At 39.5% G+C, this 22,805-nt stretch overlaps 1 protein-coding gene across 2 annotated transcripts in view; it reads right to left on the bottom strand.

Annotated features, from left to right (window-relative positions):
* LOC103477590 (neural-cadherin) overlaps positions 1 to 22,805 on the bottom strand; it is a 136,531-nt gene that overhangs the window by 49,663 nt on the left and 64,063 nt on the right. For both annotated transcript variants that reach the window (XM_008430788.2, XM_008430789.2), the window contains exons 3-12: positions 21,926 to 22,151; positions 19,302 to 19,506; positions 15,735 to 15,846; positions 14,955 to 15,204; positions 14,460 to 14,602; positions 7,910 to 8,082; positions 7,664 to 7,826; positions 6,803 to 6,973; positions 4,270 to 4,442; positions 3,444 to 3,611 (exon numbers count right to left, since the gene is read on the bottom strand). In XM_008430788.2, coding sequence (XP_008429010.1) covers positions 3,444 to 3,611; positions 4,270 to 4,442; positions 6,803 to 6,973; positions 7,664 to 7,826; positions 7,910 to 8,082; positions 14,460 to 14,602; positions 14,955 to 15,204; positions 15,735 to 15,846; positions 19,302 to 19,506; positions 21,926 to 22,151 — 1,784 coding nt within the window. The remainder of the gene's footprint in view (positions 1 to 3,443; positions 3,612 to 4,269; positions 4,443 to 6,802; positions 6,974 to 7,663; positions 7,827 to 7,909; positions 8,083 to 14,459; positions 14,603 to 14,954; positions 15,205 to 15,734; positions 15,847 to 19,301; positions 19,507 to 21,925; positions 22,152 to 22,805) is intronic.

Below are 22,805 nucleotides of genomic sequence, written 5' to 3'. Positions count from 1 at the left end.
TCAAGAATATAACAATTTCGTTAAAGCAGTTTGAAACTAACCCTTGCATAAAAATCCCTCTTAATTAATACTAAAGAGCTGTGAAACCCTCTATAAAAGCAGGACATTTGGTAATTTAATGGTTTATTTAGAGAATACAGGTGTTTGTCGCACAATGCCAAGTTGAAAAGACATCAGCAGTGACCTTAGAGAGGCGATCAAAACTATTTAAATTTCATCATTGTAAAACATGAAAAAACATTTAAGACAGAAACAAAAGTCCCAGTAAATTCACCTAAAGATTACATCATAAAATGCTCCGAAAATGTGCAAAGAAAATAAATCCCCACATCACCCTTACATTTCCATCATTCCTAAAGCCATATAAACACATTCACTCCTCAGAAAGAATGCAATAAAAACCAGTGGCTGCTATGTTCATCCAAGAGAAAGAGAAAACTCATATTCTTTTATATTTTTCACGCTGTCAACCATGCCTATAAAAAGACTGAAATCAACAATGTGTTAGTCCGTTTCCTTCGACTCCCCCTCCTCCCACCACCTTTCTCTCCCTCTTTCCCTCCCGCCTCCCTCGCACCGTCTCTGTCAGGTTAAACACAATAATTAAACGTCTGTTTTTCGGAGGTGATGGGAGTCCATTGTGATGCTCAGACAGCAGGTGTAATTTTCCCCTTCCCCTCAATCATCTCTGACAGATGGAGCGTGTGGGTGGAACAACCTCCAATCACCAGCAGCACTTTTCAGGACTTTCAGCAAAAAATGTTCTAAAAGGAGCACAGAAACACACACCGACACACGCCCAAAAACACTGTTTGAAAACTGACTAACCTCCGTGAAATCGAGCAGCTGGAGGGTGAAAACTCCTCCACCTCCAAAACTAGAGGCTTAGGAAGAGAGAACAAATTAGGATGGGGGGATCAAAAGAGGAAAAAAAAGAGAAACCCTTGAGGTCTACAAGCAATACGCGTGTGTGTTGGTTGCTGTGAGTCAGGTGAGACAGACTCGGGGCGGGTTTGTTGTTTACTCGGCAGAAAAGTGCTTGGTGGAGCTCGGCTAAACGTGCTGACACAGAGACGAGGAGAAGAAGGAAGGGACGGATGAGAGAGCAGGATGAAGAGGAAGAAAGAGTGTTTCCAGCCTCCTCGGGGCGCTCTGCACAGGCATGACGAGGGATGGAAATGAAAGAGAGCTGTTTCGCTGCTGCAGGAGAACAACTGGGCTTAAATATTCCTGCTTTTTTACGTTTCCCCGCAAAACGTGTCGCTTTACAACTCGGATCAGCACAAGTGGTAATTTCCTAATCAGCAACAATTGGGGACAACCGGGATAGTTGGGATCTTTTTGAAGAAGTTGCAAAAGATATTCCCAAAAGAGCCTAAAAATCTGGGATGAGAAGCGAAAACTTTCAATATTCATTATTTTCTTTTTCAACCCATCTCAAAGAGCAAATAAATTAGATATTAGTCCTGCCCATGTCACTCAAGTAAACACAGAAAACAGGACTGGAGATGGGATTTTGCAAACTGCTTCTACTAGAAAACAGCAGTTTGGAAAGACTCTAAGGCAGAACCACTGCTAAGGCTACGTTCACACAGCAGATCTTGAGGCTCAATTCAGATTTTTTGGCTGAAATTGTAATTTATTTATTTTATTTTTTTGCGTGGTTGTTCATACCTCTAAACTAATATGCAAACTGTGCATTGCTTGCTTATGGGAGTAATAATGGATGCTGCCATTTATAGAGTGATCTTAAAGTTTATGCAGCAACAGGAGCTGACAGTATAAGCTAATAAAAAAAGAGAGCACAAGTAGCAACAGTGTTTTGTGAAACTTTGCAATGTCTGTAGAGAAGTCAGTTTGGATGCTTGGATGAGTGAGGACTGGTGTGATGTGCTCTATTAGAATAGACTTAATACATAATTTCATAGTTTTCAGCCACTGTTAGTGTCCTGGTTTACAGTGTGCGGCTTCTTCTGGTGCAGAATTATGATGTATGTGTCAATGAAGTAAAAGTTGGATTAAATGGCTGCAAACACGTTGAAAACAATCAGATATGTAACATATTGAGTTCCTGTGGAAGAGGATTAGGGCCACTGGAAAAAAAACATAAAACAGTTCTGACTTTAATCTCAGAATTCTGACTTTAATCTCAGAATTCTGCGATTAAAGTCAGAATTCTGAGAAAAAAGTCAGAACTGTTTTTTTTTTTTCCAGTGGGCCTAATCCTCTTCCGTAAATTCCACATGAAGATGGCACAAATCAGACATTTTTTTCTTTTTTGGGGTGAAGATATCAGAATTGGGCCGTTCAGACAGTCATGAAAAAGTTGGATTTGGGCCAAATATGGAATAAAAGAAAAGTCTGATTTGAGTCAGTCACTTGCTGTGTGAAACTAGTCTAAATGTGAATCTGCATTTTTACTTGGTTATCATAATTATCACAAAGAAACCTTGACTATATTGCCAAAACTATTGGGTCACAGCTCTAAATAACTGTTGACCCAATCAGTTCAATGGCTCCAGGTGCACATAAGCTGTAGACTGCCTCTACTAACAGTTCAGTACCATGACAAGATGTTCAGCTGAGAAATGTCTTCCCTTCTAGAAAACCCACAGTCAACTGTTAGTGATGACGTAACAAAGATCAGAAATGACAGCATTGCGGTCATGAAGTGGTGGGTCAAATAAACTCAGTAGTGCACAGAGTTCATGAACTTTCTGCAGTCAACAGTTACAGACCTCTAGAAATTATTCTGCCTTCTCATTAGCTCAACAGCATTTCACAGAGAGCTTCATGGGAATCAGTTTCCATCACTAAGCAGCCTTTCATCACCAACAGCAATGCAAACTGTTGGATTGTCACATGTGTTATAAAGTCAACATTTGCCTATTTGTGGTTTAGCATTCACAAATTTGCTGAAAAAACTTTTCGAGTTACGTTCCACAAAGCAATATTTCTGTCTTTCAAAATCTAAAAGGCTTGTTGCATGATAACTGTTTCAGGGATTCCTACGGAAACAAAGATATTGAGAGTGACTTCAAATGAAAAGCTTCATCTAACTGGTGACGCAAAAGTGTGTTTAAAAAAAAAAAACCAAATGCAGTTAATGTTCAAATTTAGTAAAAATGTTTTGCATTAAAATTGTAAAAAATACACAAAGTGTGCTCTAAGTAAGTAAAATGTGATTGGAAATATATTTTCAAAATAATTGTAAGAGGTGTAATAGCACTGATGGGGGCTCATATCAATACTCATTGTCTGCAAGTGATAAATGCCCAAGTAAATCCTGACATCCGCAGAAAAATAATCATGCAAACAATTTTCTGTGCAGCTTGGATAGAATCATCCCTAAGTTTTGTCTAGTTATGAAAAGTCATAGTTGTTGTAAAATCGTTTATTCTGTTTAAGCATGTAATCTGAAAGTGTTCTGGTTTCTGACTCACCACTATCTTAGCATCTCGGACAGTGTTTTCCGGCACAGTGACCCAGTATTCGGGCTGATCCCAGTGGGGCGGCTGGTTGTGAACGTTGGTGATGATGACGGTCAGCTCCACAGAGCTGCTGCGGTTTCCTCCGTCTGAGGCCAAGATCTGCTGGTTGATCCGGGACGTCTTTAAGCAAAAAGGTAGAGAGATTAAACACAGTAAAATTACTATTTATTTGGTCTGTGGAGAACCAAACGTGTGCTTACATAAGGAGATAATTGTTAAAATATTGACGAGTCAGTAATATCGTCATTCATATTGACGTGTAAGATTTAGATTTTAAGACGATGATGTGCAAAATCATTATCAATATATTCTGTCATCATTTACAAAGGCAAACTTTAAGTTTCATTAAACAGTAGGTAGAAAACATAATTTAAGGAAAAAATGAAGAACTTATTTCCAGAAGAATTCATACGCCTGTAAAGCATAAGAATTCTTATTCATATTTTGGTTCATTACAACAACAGGTGTTCATATCATTTACTGTAAAAATTAAAAAATGTTATAGTTAGTTGTATTTAGTCTGTCTGAGCTAAAGTTTTGCACATCTGGGCACTAACATTTCTGCCCATTCCACAAAAAAGCTAAAACTAAAGTCAGGTTGGATTTTGGAAGCATTTAACCTGCTTACTTACGATTCGCAATAGGATTTTAGATTGGCCTTTGACTAGACCATTCTAACACACAAATAAGCTCCAACATAAATCATTCAATTACAGCTGGATTTGCAACTCGAAAGCAGAAGTAATAATAACCTGCGGACTCCTGCTGTGTTTCTGACCTGTGAGATTGGATGGTTGACATAAATCCAGCCAGTGTTGGGGTTGATGTGCAGGTAAGCTGGCTTCTGGTTGGACAGTGAGTAGGTGATGGCCGCATTGCTCCCCTGATCGTCGTCGTGTGCCGCCGCCCGCAAAAAACTAGTTCCAACTGGAGTGTCCTCTCTTAGGAAGTCTGAAAACAGAAAAAGGTTTGGTTTAATATACAGAAAGATGCAAGATATAGAGCATCGTGCTCCACCCAGAATCCCGTTCTCACTCAACCATGACGAATATACTTTATTAAATTTGACGGAACAAAGTTTACCACCACATTGTGTGGCTGTAAACAGACATTATAATAATAGAAACGCAGCATTGTGATGTGTCAGCAGAGTGTCACCTCATTTTGTCATTTCTGGGTCTCATTCTACAAAGTCAACATGCATTTTTATATTTATGAATATAACCTCAAATCCTGCTGACTGCGGCGCGTGTCAGTGCTGATCAGACAACCAAAACAACGAGAGGAAAGGAGGTCGACTGCAGCATTTTCTCCCTGAAATGCTGCTTTTTCATCCGTTATGTCGATAATATTTTCCTTTGCCTATTTGGGAGTCTCTGTGAATGCATTACAACTGAAAAATCACCTCATATTCTGATAAATATAATGAGAAATCCAATTTTAAAAAAAGTCTTTAAGCCTTCACTGTGACAAACAGTTTGGACTGTGAGGCTCCACTGTAATTTAGTTGTTTTTAGGAGATGTTGATAAAAAATAGTAATTTTCTAAGCAGGTGTTCCATCCAAGCAATCTGTAGATCCCCATAGCACCAAAAATGTCACCAAGAAGGTGAATAAAAGGAAAGTATTCACCTTTTTACAAATCAGTTGTGATCAACAAAATGTAGCTTTTTTGACAAAATAATCCCCTTGATGTCAAAGTGAAAAGAGATTTCTACAAAATAATAGAAAGTTCTGGGGGTTGGTCTTCTGTGGCACGTACAACTCATACAGCACAGAGAAAACTACACGAGAACGTATAAGTTGTGATAATCTAGTTATTTTAGTCCAAATGGAGGACTTGGCAGCTCACCCTGAAGAGGAATAAAAGAAAGTAAGGTGCAGAAGTTCATTAGACATTAACAAGCACAATAAATGTACAGGTCCTTCAATCACACATACCAGACGATTTGAACTTGACACAACCTGCGGTTATATCAGGCGACAAGTTGGAACTGGAAGATGTTAAAAACAGGAGAATTTGCACTGCTTCTTCAAATTATGGTCTAAAAAATAATCTTATTAAAATGGTATGTCAGGTTTACCTCAGACCTATAATTGAAGTTAATGAGCCGGGTCGGATTGGGCTTGGACACAATGTGTGCAGGTTTTGGTGGACACCAAGTCACAACAAACACTCCATCCCTCCTATAAAGCATGGTGGTAGTGGCATCATGCTGTGGGGATGATTCTCAGCAGCAGCCCTGGAAGGCTTGTGAAAATTGAAGGCGAAAAATGATAATCAAAATTCTGACTTTGGAGAAGTCAGAATTTGGAGAATTTTTTTACTCCCAATTTTGACTTTTTATTCAGAATTTGGAGTACAAAGTCAGAAGTCGTAGATTATCCAGTAAAATATTGGGAAATCGGCTGCTTCGGAGAACATTTATTTCCAGAACTTGAAGCATCCAGCTGAAACTATACAAAAACGGTGCAAAGACAGCAAGGTGCATGTTCTGGACTAGCCTAGTCAAATCCACAATGAGTCACAGTTGCCAAAAACATTGAATATAAGTTTGGCAGAGGCTGTTTTTGCTTCTCCTATTTGTTAATGTTTGCTGCAAAATCCAAAACTTTAACGCAAGTGCTGGATTTTTATACTTCTATCCTAAGTTTAGAATTACTTTCATGTTCACAGATGTCTGAAAGTCGTTTCTGCAGCCGGAGGATACTTCACAGAAAACAGACTTCTCTGCAGGAAAAGGGAAGTGCCGAATATGTTAGAGCTATTAGAAAGTACGGAGAAACACACACCAGCTGCTTATCGCCGCCCCGAAAGCCCAGAACCTTTGCACGGTGTTGCATGTGTATTAAGACCACAATATGAATAATAAGCCAACTAAATAAAAGTGCTTTCTGGCAGGAGAGCATGCAAACACTCACTAACCAGCGGTAAATAAATTCATGTCCCAGAAACATTTAAATCTGCCTCTTAAATAGTTAATGAGCCACTCTGCGCATTTCTGTAATCGGACGCGGAGAACTTCTGACAAGACGCTTATCAAAACACATATTTGCACAGACAGTAAACAAACACAGATCCATGGAGGCTCGCTGCGAATATTTCATCAGTATGAAGAGCTTTCCAGGATTACAAAGATGCAGATTAGCAGACGTCAGTGACAACAAACATGAGGCTTTCACGTCACCTTTTTCCGGTAAACATATTCTGGACCAGATGATGCTTCGTGTTGAGCTGGAAATGGACAAATAGTCCACACACGTCCCCCAGCTCATCTGCTGGGAATGAGAATGCCTTGCAGCAGCACTTACACTGGTAGCGGCTGTTTTCAAACTTGGGGTCGTTGTCGTTCTGATCCAGGATCAGCACCGTGATCTGACAGATGCCAATCAGTGGCTCTTCAGCCTGATCGGTGGCCGTCACAGAGAGCGTGAATTCCCTCTGACGCTCCCTGTCAAAACTCACTGCTGTGGTGATCACACCTAATAAGACACAATTTACACAAGACACCATGTTAGGGCTGAAACAATTAATCAGATTAAGATGTCAACTAGCCTAGTGATTGATTAAATATTCACTGGATTCTACAGAACCAGTAGAAAGGAAATTTGCTAAAAGAACAACATAGTTAGATCAGTATTTAAGCCAAAACTGTACAAAATATTAACATGTTGCACTTAAGACGTAAATATGTTCAACCTAGAATCCTTCAAGTGGCAGTTTTAGCTTCACTCGCTTCAAATTCAGAAAAAAAAAGATCTATTTAGTACCTTTTGCTGTCCACTTATTAATTGATTAATCAATACAATAATCATTAGTCCAGCTCCACACTGTATTGATATCAATACAGTATAAAGGGCTGAGCTTTTCATATGTTGAAAGCATTTTTAGCAGCAGATGCTGCAAATGATTAAGCATTCACTATATGAATGATGTTATAGAAAAAAAAGAGTTTACTTTGTTATTTTAAAATTTGTTTCATTATTTCTAATATTTTACAAAATAAGTTTGTGGTTATATGGAAAATCTGCAGAATGTGCAATTTTTTTACCTGATTGTCAGAATTATTGATAGAATAATCATTTACTAAAAGAATTGTATATATTATAATTTTATCTAACTGGTTGCTTCTTAGTTTATTTGGGAACATTAGGTCTCTCTTTAGAGCTTACCAGTGTGAGGATCGATATCAAATCCGGACGACACACCGTCTCTGTGCATGATGCCGTATTTGACCTCTCCGTTGACCCCCATGTCTGCGTCGTGAGCCTCCACGCGAAGCACGAACGTCCCTGGCGGCTGGTTCTCCAGAACCGCTGCATTGTAGTTCTGACACTGACAGAAACAAACGTTACAGTCAGGGAGATGAAAAAGCTGTTGATGCGTTTTTATCCATAATATGGGATAAAATGTGGAACCTCATCAAACACAGGCTTGTTGTTGTTGATGTCGTTGATCCCAACGATGACCTGTGCGGCGCTGCTGAGTGGATAGGGACCACCGGAAGCATTGTCATCTGTGGCGGTGATGTTGAGGACGTATTGCGGGCCCCTGAGTCTGGGCGGTGGGCTCCGTCGCAGCTTGATGATGCCTGGATGCAAAAATTTTAAAAATCCTAACTGAATCTTTTTTTTTTTTTAAAGAGCCAAATGTTTTTATATTTTCAGAAGCATGGAAGGTTTGAAAAACGGATACTTTCATTTATTTCACCTTTTCTTTGCAATGAGCAGCTCAAACAGAAAATTAAAAATGACATTCTGATGTATACATTTTAAATTCATGACAGGCAGCTTAAATGCGAAGGTAAGCTCTAAGTGTGGCTGTTGGACACAGGTTGTGTAACTCTGTCAGAAGAAACATGTTGATGTAATTAAAAGAAAAATATGCAGACTGCAGTTTTATCTGTTGCTTTTCAGTAATCACTCCCTTAGTATGGTGATGGCAGAGCTATTCAGAAAGTTACAGTAATTAAGTGGCTTAACTCCTGTAAAGCTTTGAAAAGAAAAACCCAGACAGTTGGTCGTCTGATATCGCTTTTATTTAGTTGATTTCTATGTAAAAGTGGTTAGATGCAAAAAAAAAAAAAAAAGCAAACACAACTTCTTATTTTATTGCAAACCTTTTGACAGAGCTGAATAGCAGTTGTCAATCTGTATCAGTGTATTTACAGCAAGGTAAGAATAAAAACAAGATTAGTGAGACACAATCAAACACTGTATATTGGAGAAGGTATGCATCTAGCAGTAACCATGGAGAAAATGCACTACCGTCATGTAGCCTAGCTAGCATGTACCAAAGAATTGATTAGCATCTAGGCTTTAAAACATTTAAGACGGCTCCGATATAAAGGAAATGCTGTTTATGACATATAAATCCGTTGGCATGAATGTAATTAAATTTAATCTCAAACTTAATTTGTCAGATTTGGTAAAATCAAAAAACACAGGAGAAGGGAGAAGTTATGAGTCGGTTTAGCTGGATGTTTCCAGCTTATGTTAATAACGCCATATGGGTCCCAACTAGATGTGCTACTTTCACAGAAGAAACCAAAAACAACTTGGAGAATACAGTCGCAGCTGCTCCGTTCAATTCTCCCATCACTCGTCACTTCGACGTCTCAAGGTGATTAAGTGACGTAGCTAGTGAACGTTTTGGCTCCTCACCGAGTTTCTTCATTATAAGGAAGGGACTACAAACAGCAGCTCAAAGAGCAAATCTATATGAGGGGTGGAGACTGAGTGTGAAAGTGAGTGAAAAAGAGAGAAAGAAAGAAAGCAAGAGACAGCGAAAAGTGCCGTTTCGCACTTTCCCCCTTTGGTTGCTCAGCTCTTACTCTTTCTGTTGCTCCGCCTAACGGAGTCCGCTCGGCTCACCGCGGAAGTTCGTTTCGATTAGCATGGCAGTCTTCTGGCCAATCACGTGCGAGGATATGGGATCATACCATTATGTGAAAAAAGATAGGGGGGCAGACACAACAGTCAGACGAGTCCATCCCCTCGGTAAATAGACAGCGGGGAGAAATCGAGTGCGTCCCAAAAACCCATAAACATAACTGACATCTGTAAGAGAAGCAGCATCTGGCTGAAAATTAAAGATATTTTAGAAAAATAAATTATCATTCTGGGTCTGTTTGGTAGATTCGTTTGCAGTGTTCATTTGTTTTTGTTACAAGGTGTCTTTGCTTTAGAAATCCTGTTCAGCAGCATCACAAGATTGTGTTTTTGTTTGTTTGTTTGTTTTTTTGTGCCAGATGGCAATACATAAACTTCTCTGGAGGAAAAAGAAAATTAAAAATGTTTCCGTAAACAGAAAGTATAACAAAGCACCCGGGAGCTACTGCTCAAGTTGCTGCGGTTGTTTCTGAGCCACAGCATCCACAATGAAAATCCTGCTGGTGAGTATAAATAACAGCGGACGTGTTGAGTTTAAAAAACACTGGAGATGAAAAGCGGCGCTGTGATGTTTCCTGCTCTGTGGGTCAACAACAGCAGCGACTGTCAACTGAAGCAACAGCGTGCGAAAAACCCTCACATTATTCCAACTCAGGTGTAAAACAAATGCCATTTTTCTGCGCTAACAATCGCTGCGGCATTAACATAACAGAGAGGCATCGCAAACAAACAAACAAGCAGCTTTGGTAGCAGCATGAATATAGACACGGAGGCTGAGAGGGCGCGATCACATCTACATGAAAATACTTCACAACGCTTTGAAGTGACAAAGCAGAACATCCGAGCAAGCCAAAGGCCATCTGCTGCATGAGTGCAGATGAGTGTGTGTGTGCCTGCGTGTGTGTGTAGGTGTGTCTGAGTGTGTGAAAAAGAGCGTTAATACAACATTTATGTGCAAATGTTCACATTTATTTCTTTTTGTGCATGGATGCATGAGAACAGTGGAGCAGTGCATGTGGCTACATCAAAGAACTGACCCCCAAAACTTTGACCCTCCTTAAAAATAAGTTATGTTCAAACAGAGCCTCCGGGGAAATAAAGTTTAAAGTGGCAGAAAAGAACGGACAACAGAACCAAGGGCTTCAGATTTAACCGGCATTTAATTTACTCTGACCAACAAAAAGTGGGTTAGCAGCAGGGTATATATTATTTTTCCAAGCTTTGGGCTTGTGTGCAAACTTTCTTCAAGACTGAGCGAAGAAGAAGAGTCAGAAAAAAGCTAAACGTGGACAAAAGTGATGCAAATATTTTTGATATAAAATCCTCTCCTAAGAAATATTAAAATCATGTAAAGTGATTATCAATTCAAAAGACATTTGTTTAGAAAAAGGGCAAAAGTTATCTATACCTTTTTCAACAACCATTGCAAATGTATTTTTTGGTATGACAGCAATCAACTTTTTTATGTTTCTACTGGCATTTTGACAATTTATTTTTGGTAAGGAGCTCCGAGCCTCACTGTCATCACCTTAAAGTTTAGGTCCCTGCACAGATTTACTGTCAAATTTAAGAAGAGAATAAAAAAAAAAGACATTTAAACAGGATAACACAAAGTGGGCTAAAAGATCTCAAAAACTAACATTTCATGTCCAAACAAGACCATATAAAACAGGACGGCATCTTAAGCACTGCAGACTTCACTTACCTAAGGTTTGTTCTCATGCTTCAAGTGTATACTTGAATCAAGTGTATACTTTGCTCAGGAAAGAGATTCTGAGCAAAAATATAATCCATAAGAGAGTTTCAAGGCCAAAACCACACAAGGGACTGTCTCACCTTTGCCAAAAAGCACCTTAATGATTGCTGATTTGCTGCTCTTGCTGACATGACATGGACATCTGGGAGACAGTCTTAGTATATAATTTATGTGGAAAGATTATGTTCAAGATTTTTCTAGAGAAAACCCACTTTGTGTGAGTCTGTTCTGTCTGCTTTATTTCTGCCACCTTTAAGAAAAAGAAACCATGTTTTTCCCATTCCCATCCATCCATCCATTTTCTTGCACCCTTTCTCCCTCAGTAGGGTCAGGAGGGGTGCTGGTGCCCATCTCCAGCCAACGTTTCGGGCGAGAGGCAGGGTACACCCTGGACAGGTTGCCAGTCTGTCGCAGGGCAACACAGAGACACACAACCATGCACACACTCTCACACCTAGGGGCAATTTGGAGAGGCCAATTAACCTGACAGTCATGTTTTTGGACTCTGGGAGGAAACCAGAGTACCCGGAGAAAACCCACACACGCACAGGGAGAACATGCAAACTCCATGCAGAAAGACCCCAGGCCGGGAATCGAACCCAGAACCTTCTTGCTGCAAGGCAGCAGCTCTACCAACTGCGCCACTGTGCAGCCCTTTCCCATTCCCATACAGAGGAAAATTCACCAAAACATCCTCCTGTGTTGCTCATCAGGCCAAGCAGAGCCCACAGCTCGAACACCTGCACTGTAAAAAGATATGACGCTGTGGCTGGCTCTCTTTGGAAAGGCCCCTGGGAGGTAATGAAAGAACGCCGTGCCAACATTTTCCCAGGCTTGAAAGACAGAAACAGTAGGAGGAACAAACTGAGGTAATTTTCAAGGAAAAAACACATTTTGTCAAACAAAACAAGCTGCAAGAAAACCAGAATGCAAAAATAAAAAAGTGTGGAGGACACCAGCCATCACATCGGCACTGCTAGAGCAACAAGAGGTGGACTCCCACATGCAGCCTTTCTGCAGCTATATGAACAAAGAGTCTGGTGTGTCAATGTCATGCTGCAATGAATTGTCTTGGACGTCAAAGTTCAGATCTAGGAGTGACATCACACCAGAAATTAGTGATTTCTAATGTCAGAAAACAGAAGGAATTTACTCATATTTGTGGTGCTAACTGTTCTTAGCAGCAAACATCTTATTAAAACCAGAACCGCCTCCTCTCTGTCGTTTGCAATGGGATTCAGAGCCTTGCTTCAAAGTACAAGGACAACAGTGTGCACAGCACTGGTTTAATGTCTCATTATTATTCAATGTTTTATCAAGCTGAAAATCACACTAAAATTTAACTCAGCTTCAGGGGTCGCTCTATTTTTTAATGATTTATCTTGCTTTTTTTATTTCTGACTTATCAAAGAGACGTTGCAGGAATTATAAATACAAGTCAAGTGCACCATCGATTGACACTGGGAGCCAGTCTATTGAGACCAGGTTACTCTGTGGGAATCAGGGCAAACCTCATTCCTCCAATCAACAGGGAAGAAGAAAATTGATCCCAAATTCCAGATGTTCTTTCTCAATGACCTAAATAATAAGAGCTGCTTGAGAGAGAAAATCTCAGCATCAGTCTTCATTTAACCTTTCAGATAATTCTATATAGTTATTTTTGTCCTTTTTTGGACTATTTGTTCAATTGCATAAAAGTGACCACTGTAACAGGTGCAGTAAACCTTTATAGCCAATTTTTCCAGATATATTGAGCATATTGTCTAGTGTTCATTGTAGTACACATTTAGTGCTCACTTCTTCTTTACACTTTGTTGAGAGTCACTGAAAAACAACATGAACAGCTCATAATTCAAAAATGGTCAAAAGATATACATGTTGCAGGAAAGTATGAACTGGCAACACTGAACATGGCATCATGAAAGACACTGAATGATGCTGCAGAGACGCTAAAACAATGATGCTTCTGCCACTGGAGTCCAACAGAACATTTGAGAAGTTTTTTGTTTTTTTTAAAAGCATTCCTTAAAGCATTGCTGAGATGAACAGCAAAGATACACAGCCCAAAAAACAAAATGCCTTCAGCAACCGTTGTCACTGTCACTCTTGAAACACTGGAGAAAAAAATGGAAAAGCAAAGTGTGCATTCCACATACTTCGTGTCTAGTTTGGCACAAAAACAAGTTTTTATTTTTCAGTCACAAAAGGATAAAACGGTCCTCACAAAGATAGGTGCACAAATATTCAAATGAGTGAAGTACATCAGGGACAGCTGTGTGTGTGCGTGTGTGTGTGAGCTGCAGTGATTATTTATGTGTGTTTGTTTTTTTATTTATGCGTTTGTGGTGAATGTCTTCCAGGGGGTACACTGGCCTCGTTAATACTATCACGCTTTATCCCCAAATACTTGTTACTATGGAAACAACCACTTTGCTGTGTGCATGTGTGTGTGTAATTCTAAGTGATCTGAACACTGCTGTTGTGTGTGTACATGTGTAAAAGTGATTGTTCCCCTTGTTTGTGTGTGTCGGAGCGCTCTGCTTGCTAAAAAAAACAACATGTTGACATTCATTACTGTCCCATTAGAGGCAGAGCTGGAAAAGGAGGAATGTTTTCAGAACAAAAACATCTACTGCCTAGAGAAACGCTTAATCTACTGCTCACATTCATTTAAATTTGAGTTAGCTATTTACATTCTTCAAGACCAAATTTAAGCTTTTTTTTAATCAACTTGAATATTATTTCAACGCTTTGCTTGCCCTCTCTTACCAGAGGGAACACGTCCAGCAGCAGAAAGGAGTGATAGTTTGGTGTGATGCACTCTGGGAGTTTTATAATCTGTCTAATTTGATGTCCTTCAATTGCAGCCTGAGTTGTTTTGTGAGAATATTAACTTTTTGAACGTTTTGTTCATGAAGCCTTAAAATAAAAATGCAATGAAAGACATAGTTGAATTACGACAGTCATATCGAAACAAAGGATAAAAATTAAAGTGTTAATCTATAGGACAACAACTTAAAATGTAATAGGGTGCACAGAGGTGTAGCAAAATGTAAATCGTTTGACTAAAATGTAATGTTTGTTGCTTGTTTTCTGTTTCGAATATTATTGGTTATTGTGTTACATTTTTTCATGTAAAATTCAACCACCTTGTTGCTGAAATGTGCTACGCAGTGCGGGGCACACTTCCACCTCTGCATAGCATCTTCATTAGCACTCCAAATTTAAATGACGTAGAACAATATCAGACAAAAATCTGGATCTGGATCTTCTGTTTCAACAGAAGTTCAACTTGACAAAAGCTCGTTGCTTTTACCTCACCTTTTTGGTTGTCTAGCTGGAAGTTGCTGTCCTCATTGCCACCTGTGATGGCGTAAGAGACGCCATCCCCATCAGGGTCATTGGCGTGAACAATGGCGACCAGCGTGTCGGGACCAGCATCCTCACTGAGGAAGGTTTTATAGCTGCAGAAAAGAGGGAAACAACCTTTAACTGTACTGGAGGACATTGGGAAAGGTAGGATGTGATGTTGCACAAAGCAACAAAGTAAGAAGTGCAAGGAAAAATGCACAAACACATAGTAGTGTGAAGGAAAGAGCCTGGATTGATTATAGAGGTGAAGATGAAGTGAAAACAGATGGAGAAAACTGAAATAAAAATAAACTCTGACTTAAAAAACACCTCAATTAGCAGATTGACTCTGTGGGTGACAGAAGGAGTGAAAACAAGAGAGATGCTGACATCTGACTTCTTTTCTACTAAGTAAAGTAAAATCCACACCGAGATGATCAGATACTAACAGACGGAGGTTCTTACACGCTTTGGGAGAAGACCGGCACCTCATCGTTGGTGTTAGCCACACGGACACGAACAGAGGCTGTCCCAGTTCGAGGAGGCGTCCCTGCGTCCACTGCGACAACTACAAACTCGTAGATGTGATTGGGCCGCTCGTAGTCCAGGCGACGGGCAGGGCTGACCACACCCCCGGATGTGATGTCAAAATCGCCACTCGGGATGAAGTAGGAGATCTCGGAGTTCACACCGGAATCACAGTCGCGAGCCAGAACTGATGGGAATAAAAAGAGGAAATGTGGTGAAAAACATCTACAAGAAGAAATGGTTGAGGAGAGGAGAAGAAAAAACTGAAAGACGTAAAAGGAGGAAGACAAATGAGGTGGAAAGGAGAAAGATGAGGGAATTAAAAGGGATTGAATGTGGATACATGTTAGTGAAAGGAGAGGAAAAGGAAAAGAAGGTGGATGAAGGAGATAGAGGAAAACAAGTAGAAAGCCACTCAAAAGAGAAGCAGAACCTGTAAACAAGAGATTTGGATATGTGAGGGGATGAAAAGGAAGAAAAACCTGAGAAGTTCAGAAAAGAAAACAAGATCCCAAGAAAATAGGAAAAAAGAACAAGGGGAACACAGCAAAAGGAAAACAACAAAGGACCAAGAGTGAAAGAATGTAAGGAATCAGGAGGAAAAAAATATAAATGTGGACACACAAAAGAAAAAAACCCAACAGGATTAAGGGAAATAACTGGTCTCATCATGATGCATGGTGTTAAATCTTCAGCAGACTCATCAGTTTGTGTTACCTTGCAGTAGTGAGGTTCCAGGTGCGACGCTCTCAGGTATGTTGTCTCTGGTGTAGATGGAGTGAAGAAACTCTGGTGTGCAATCATTCTCATCCGTTATGTGGACAACGACCTGGAGGAAAAAACTCATTTAGTTTTAGTGTTTCTCATGCAAATAGATGCTCATCTCTGTATGGATCCACAGATCAATCAGAAAAATCCAGGTAACGTCTGCACCGGGGTGAAAATCTGAGCCGATATTGATATTAATTAAACTGCCTTGGCCAGTAATCAATATTACATATAATTTACTGCCCTTTTGGCACTGTGTTTTCCTTATTGTAATGACACCAATATGCCGTTTGTGATTGTAATCCAGATATATCGTTAATCCCTAGTTATTTCTGTCTGTGAAGTATTTTTCTATAGTTGTATGAAACTTCATAGTAACACCTTGAACTAGAGAATCAATCAGAAGTAAAGCTAGAACCACTCACCTTTCTCCGTCATCCATATGGAGAAAGGTTTGTGTGTGTTGTGATCAGGCCATGAAATAAAACTGTTTTAAATCAAACAGAACCACAAAAACATCACAAATTCAAAATTCTGCTTTAGGTTTCTGTTAATCCATCTGGGATGTGGTAACTGAATGACAAATATGATTTTCTCACTACCTTCTGTAGTCATATCAGTGTTTGTTTGATGTTCTAGTGTGAAAAACTGCAGACACAGATGCCACTGTAAAGCTTCATATCTGATGCTTAAGGAGAAACTAATTCATGACCATTTGTCTGTCCGTGCTTTAAGCCCCTAAATCTCAATCCTCTCTGTGTCTTTATCTCACCTTTGTTCCTGTTTCCCCATCCAACATGCCAGAACTGAAACATAATAGTTTGTTTTTATTCTCATAAAAGCTGAATTAACTGGTGAGGCCACTGATATGACCACCTGAGCTGATATGACCACCTGAGCACAGATTTCCTCTGCAGTCCTGAACTTCAAACACACCACCTGTTTAGTCTGGACAGCAGGGCAGCAATGGTGAGGCTGAGAGGATTGAGATGTGTGGCTGCCTCTGCAAATATGCACAGAGCATATGTAAACAAGGAAAAAATGTGTTATTTTCATTTTAAAACCATTTAACTTTGGATTTTTCCAGAAAAGAACAATTCTGCTTTAAAAGATTAATTTGAAGGAGACAAGAAAACAAACGGCTTTATTCTGTTTACTTCATAGGTAAAATGTGAAGCACAAATCACCATGAGTGACGTGGTGCAGTCAGTAAGAAGCATAATTAAACCCTTGTGTTATCTGCAGGAGATGCTTTGTGATTTCTTTCTAAAGAGAAGGAAAATGGTAACAATTTTTGATTTTGTAAAATAAATATTTTCCCATTAGGAACAAAATATTTGTTTTCCGTAGGAACTTGAATGAAGGACATTAGATCCCACCACTATTTCTGTAACTGTAAGAACTGGATTTGTAAAAGCTCTCAAGTGGAAAATTTACAATTTACATTGTTAAAGAAATACTGTCATCATAAAACACGAGAGTAGCTGACAAATTTTACCATACAATTATTAAATTATGTGGTGCAAATCATAAAGAGCAACTTTTGGCTTCTGATGTGAACACAAGTCCAAAGAGTGATGAGTGGAAAGTCCTCCTGTCTTCGGTCGCTAAGATGTAAGCATAACATGTATAAATGTTGTCTGCATTTTGACAGACTAATGAACAATGACAGCTACTATTTCCAAATATGAAACTTAAAACTTCAATAAGCCTGTAATATCGAACAAAAACTCCAACTAGTCCTTGCACTAATTTCAGTGTGTAGATCTTTGCTTCATATAATTTGCATAGCTTACCAAAAGATGAAAAAGTAAACTTTTGTAGTTGTGCATGTAGACAAAATGTTTCATTTTTTTGCATACCGCGTTGAAATTGAGAGTTTTCACACAAAAAAAAGCTTAATTTGCTGTTTCTAATTTAAGTATGCGTAACGTATGCACAGTAAGATGTAAATTTCAACGGTTGCATCATAGCATCTGATTCAGAAATGAACGTGTTTTCATCAGAGAGCAGCTTGTTTAACGGTTGGGCGTCAGCATGTTCAGATGCTTTTTTTTAAAGTGAGAGTTGATAAGTTGTGATGGTGGTGAATTTTTATTCACAGAGGAGTTTGCACAGCAGCTAAAAGACAGCCGAGTTTAAACAGTTCTGTCAAACCTTAACCAGTTGGCTGTTGTTATGTGAATCTCTCTTTTTATTGGCTCGGTATTCACTGTTTACAACATAGATTAGAAAGTAGAAAAAGCAAGACAATATTCTTCAATGTTAACTTAAAATATTAGTTGGTAACTTATTGAATCAATAGCTTTTTGTGTCTAATAAATTGTAATACTCTTTAGTTGTCAAGCATTGAAATGAATGCGCTTTGGCAAAGTGTGCCGGGACGCCGCGTTCACAGAATAACACTTCACAGCGACTGTCATCACAGGTCAGTAAACTGTGACCTTGTTCACGCCTGAAGTTGTCGAGCCTCTGGGGTGATTTGATCACGAGCTCAGCCTCAGCTACAGGTGTGAATGCATACGCGACACACAGAGGTCATGGCGAGATCTGAGTCCCTGGATAACATTCACATTTTGTCCTGAGCTGCAAAATGACCAGATCGCTTAATAAGGTGAGGACCATTGGTCTTTAGGTCACAGTGGGAGTCACTGGAAAAGTCACTCACCATGTCGGGTAGTGAATACAAGTAGTTTCCATCAAGAACGTGATGCAAGTTTAAAAAAAATGTGTCGGACATTTCAATGTGTTTGCTTTTGAAAAAACATTCAAATGCTTTAAATGCAAAAGGTGGTGCATATGTTGGTCTCAAAACAAAGATATTACTGTTTATTGCGATAACGTCTGGGACAATTTACATTACAGTACAATTTGTTATCATAGTAGGACTAGTTATGAACCATTACATGTGTTGTGTTATATATATATTGACAGGCTCATCACGAGAAAGACAATAAAAGCAGCTGTGTGTGCCGCTGCAGAGTCAAATGTTTTGTTCATTGTCTTCACTGGATTAAAATACGAATCGGTGCATTTCCACCTGACAGAAATGGAAAACATGATTCCCTGAAAGTCATTACAGGAACTACTGATTGCCACATTTGACACAGATTTTCACAATTATGACAAAGTGTTGAAAACATTATTTCTATCAACAGTTTGAGGCGTGTAACTCAAAAAACACAAGGAAAATTACAATCTTATAATTATGTTTTGGGAGAAGTGACAATGAAAATCATCTTCATTCAGATTACAAACATTTCTGATCCAAAGTCCTTTTGGGTTCAGATACTTTTTAGCCAAAAAAGCTTGTCTACAAGATAATAGTTTAGATAAAAATGCACTTTTTTTCATGAGTAGATTGGAATATTTTCATCACATCCCTGGTTTCTCAAAGTATTCCTGGTATAATTAATGCTCAATTTATTCAGTTTTATCTCTGTTGAAGTTGTTGGGATGGTTCTTACTAAAACAGTACAAACAGGACTCAGTAAATCTGATGGCGTTGTTGCGTACCTCTGCAACGCCGCTGAGGCCGGTGTCGCTTTCGGAGGCTCGGACCTGCAGGGTGTGCAGGTTGTGACCGCTCTCGTAGTCGACCGATCGGGTGAGGCTCAGAGCGCCGCTTTCCTGGTTGATGCTGAACAGGTTTCCGGGGTTAATCAGTAACATGTAGGACAGAGTCTTCTTCTGGAAGGAGACGGCCTGAACCACAGCAACACTGACCACACACACACACACACACAGAAAGGTTCAAGATGAGCCATTTTATTTCTTTGAACCACATGTAGGCTGGTTCTGCTGGAGCTCTCTGAGATTACACCGAGATGAATCTCAGTCTTTCCCTCTTTATGAAAACATATTTTCCCTGTCTAATTCATAGTAAAATGTATAATGTTGAATTTGATAAACAACATAAGATCTTCTAGTTCCAGTCTACTCTACATCCCCAGAACCAGAACCAAACACATCAGGTTTTCATGTTTTGTGCTTAATGTTTTCTTTTTGCAGGACTTTGAATTGTCGTCTTCCACATTGTTGAAATGTGCAAAACAAATAAACTTACATTCCCGTACTCTCACTGCAAAGCCCAAGAAAACGTAGAGAATTAGACTTTATTCTTTTGAGTTTTGTTAGAAATGTTGTTGAGTACCTCATTTAACAAACTTTGACTCAAGTCATTTTAATGACAATGAGAACGTCCAACATTAAAACATGTTAATGTGTTACCTCTGTACGTCATACATGAGTAAACGATAATGTTGCTGTGTTTGTTCACTTATTTCGCCTTGTATGCAGGGTAAACATGAGCACAGGTCAGAGGAAAGCTGCTCTTCATGCGCGTCTCCAAACAGACTTGGTGACACGCTGGTGCTGCTCTTAAACTCTGCAGTCTTCATGGATTATTCTCAGCTCTAAGGTGCCATGCTCAGACCTGGTTAATCAATTTGATTAAAAGAGAAACACGTACACACAGACACACACACGCAAGGGCATGCAAAACATATATAATGGAAGGCTGAGACACAGAAAAAGCCCATACTGAGCTACACCCACACAGCGCTCAGAGGGTGGCATGGATACTTGGATATTAATACAATGTGCTTTGCGCCAGCAGCCCAGGGGGATTCAACACACTCACACACTCCCCTTCATGTTTATCCAGACCTCACTTTTAATAAATATTTGAATTTGCCACACTTTCAAATTCTCAGCCTCAGGCCACACTCATACATCTGGGCCCTCTTCCTCCATCCCACCCCCTTCCTTCTCCTCCTCATCATCCCTCTGTCTGCCATCCTCTTCTTCTCTTCTATTTTCTCTCTTCTGTCTTTCTACCTCTTCCTTCCTCTTCCTCTTTTCTTTTGTCTCGCTCTTCGGGGCTCATCTTTTCATGCATCACATGACATGCAAAGCACAACAACGAGCGCACACACACACACAAAAAAAAACTCACAGAGGCAGACTCGCAAAATCCATTCATTTTTTATGGCATTGGAATGTAAATGATGGGATTGCAGATGTGGAAGGTAAAACATAAATTTGGGTTAATAACCTTTTCATGGCTCTATAATTTAGCATTTATTGATATCATGCCAGTACAGCGTTGTGCACGGTGGCTTGCATGCAGTATAAACCCACTGAATGCAGTATAAACTCTGAGTTCTCCATAACATAACAAGACATTTTTGTTTATTTATATTTGTTTATCGGCACCTTTAAAAATATGCAACAAGCCCCTAGAATGTTTGTAATCTCTTCACATATTACCTCAAAATCAGTGAGAAACCCCTACGAATATCTTTGAATTTAGACATGGGCTTTGACTAGGCCACAGAAGAGTATAGTAGCTCTGACTGAATGTTCTTCTTTCCACTCTTTCATAATTATCAAATTTGTGATTAGAAAGTGTCCGTATTGGCTGCTCCTTGAATGTCTTGTAGGTTTAGGTGGACGGCCATGTCTCGGGTAACTTCCAAAGCCAGTTTTGTTGAACCGGATTTTATTTAGGGGTGTTGAAGAAAAGGGGCGTAAAAATATATAAACCCCAAACTTAACATGTCTCATTTTTCTTCCCCATAACAATATAGATCGAGTTAAGTTGTTAGTATAGCACATTTTAGCAACAATGCAGATCAAAGTGCCGTAAATCAAAACAACATTGTACAAGTAGGGAATAAATATTACATTTTGTCAAATGCCATCATCAAAATCATCAAGCAGGTACACTTCAAATGTTTTGATCAATGTTTCATTCATTATGAACCAAAGGCAACTCTAAGCAGTTGGGTTTTCATCTGTGATTTAAAGGAACTCAGTGTTTCGGCTGTTTTGCAGTTTTTTTGGAAGTTTGTTCCAGATTTGTGGCTCATAGAAGCTGAATGCTGCTTCTCCGTGTTTTGGTTCTGGTTCGGGTCGGTGTTGTATTTTGGTGCCAAGTCATTCAGTGATTTATAAACTAACAAAAGTACATAACATGCAACTTTATGCTGCTCTGTTACAACAAATTCCCCCAAAGCTTGTAAGAATATGTTGAAAAATTCAAATAGTATCAATACTTGTGTAAGGCCTTGTATCTTCAGGCTTGTTTGACCGTCTATATCAGAGGTACTGATAATATTTGTGTTGGTGGGACTCACGGTTGGCCAACAGCCGTGTTTTCCAGCACGTTCAGGCTGTAGGTGGAGTTGGTGAACTGTGGCGGTCGGTGTCCAGCAAGGATGGAAACAGTGGCTGGTGGGCCTTTACGGCCTCGTCCGTCCACCGCCTGGACCCGCAGATGATACTCCCTGCTGGGGGTCAGAGGTCGTCGTGTGGTCCTAATCAGCCCAGAGAGACGGTCCACTTCAAAGCACTCATCACCACCTAAAAAAAGAAAGAAAAAAAACATTATATAATAAATATGCTGAAAAATATAGTAAATTTTCCCTGTTTTACTTGAATTGTCATTGTGTGTTTACACAGAACTGGTGTTTGCTATTTTTACTAAATTTCATATTTACTTCAGTACTTTGAACTCTGAGCCATTCTTTTTCGATCATGCTTTCAGTTTAAAGCATTTAAATGAATAACTTGCCTTTACAGTTCTCCAACTATGTAATAAATGTTGCCATTATTCAAACAATACATTCATTTGTGGATTTTTTTTTTTTTTTCACGTAAACAACCATCTTTCAACTTGTCCACTTGTGTATAAATAAAGAGACGGAGTCCCAGCTGTCCAATTATGAAAAGCCAATTGAGGCAAATTGATGCTGGAGGCATGCTGGCTGTGTGTTTATTTATGTGTGTTCTATGAGCTAGTTAACGCTCTCTGAAGACGCAGGGGGAAAAAAATAGAAGAGTGGGCTCATTTTCACTCACGTCCCTCTGGGTTTATGAGACAGAGAGCGGGAAGCAGGAGGAAGCAAGCGATGGAGAGATGAGGAATAAAGAAAGAAGAAAAGCAGGAAGAGGAAGGATGGAAAGCTGGCAGCAGAGTGGAAGTGAGGAATAATGGAAAAGGAGATGAGAACGAAG

The sequence above is a fragment of the Poecilia reticulata genome, linkage group LG16 (genome assembly GCF_000633615.1).
Source record: "Poecilia reticulata strain Guanapo linkage group LG16, Guppy_female_1.0+MT, whole genome shotgun sequence".
NCBI classification, from domain to species: Eukaryota; Metazoa; Chordata; class Actinopteri; order Cyprinodontiformes; family Poeciliidae; genus Poecilia; species Poecilia reticulata.
This window is presented reverse-complemented; position numbering and strand designations above follow the sequence as displayed.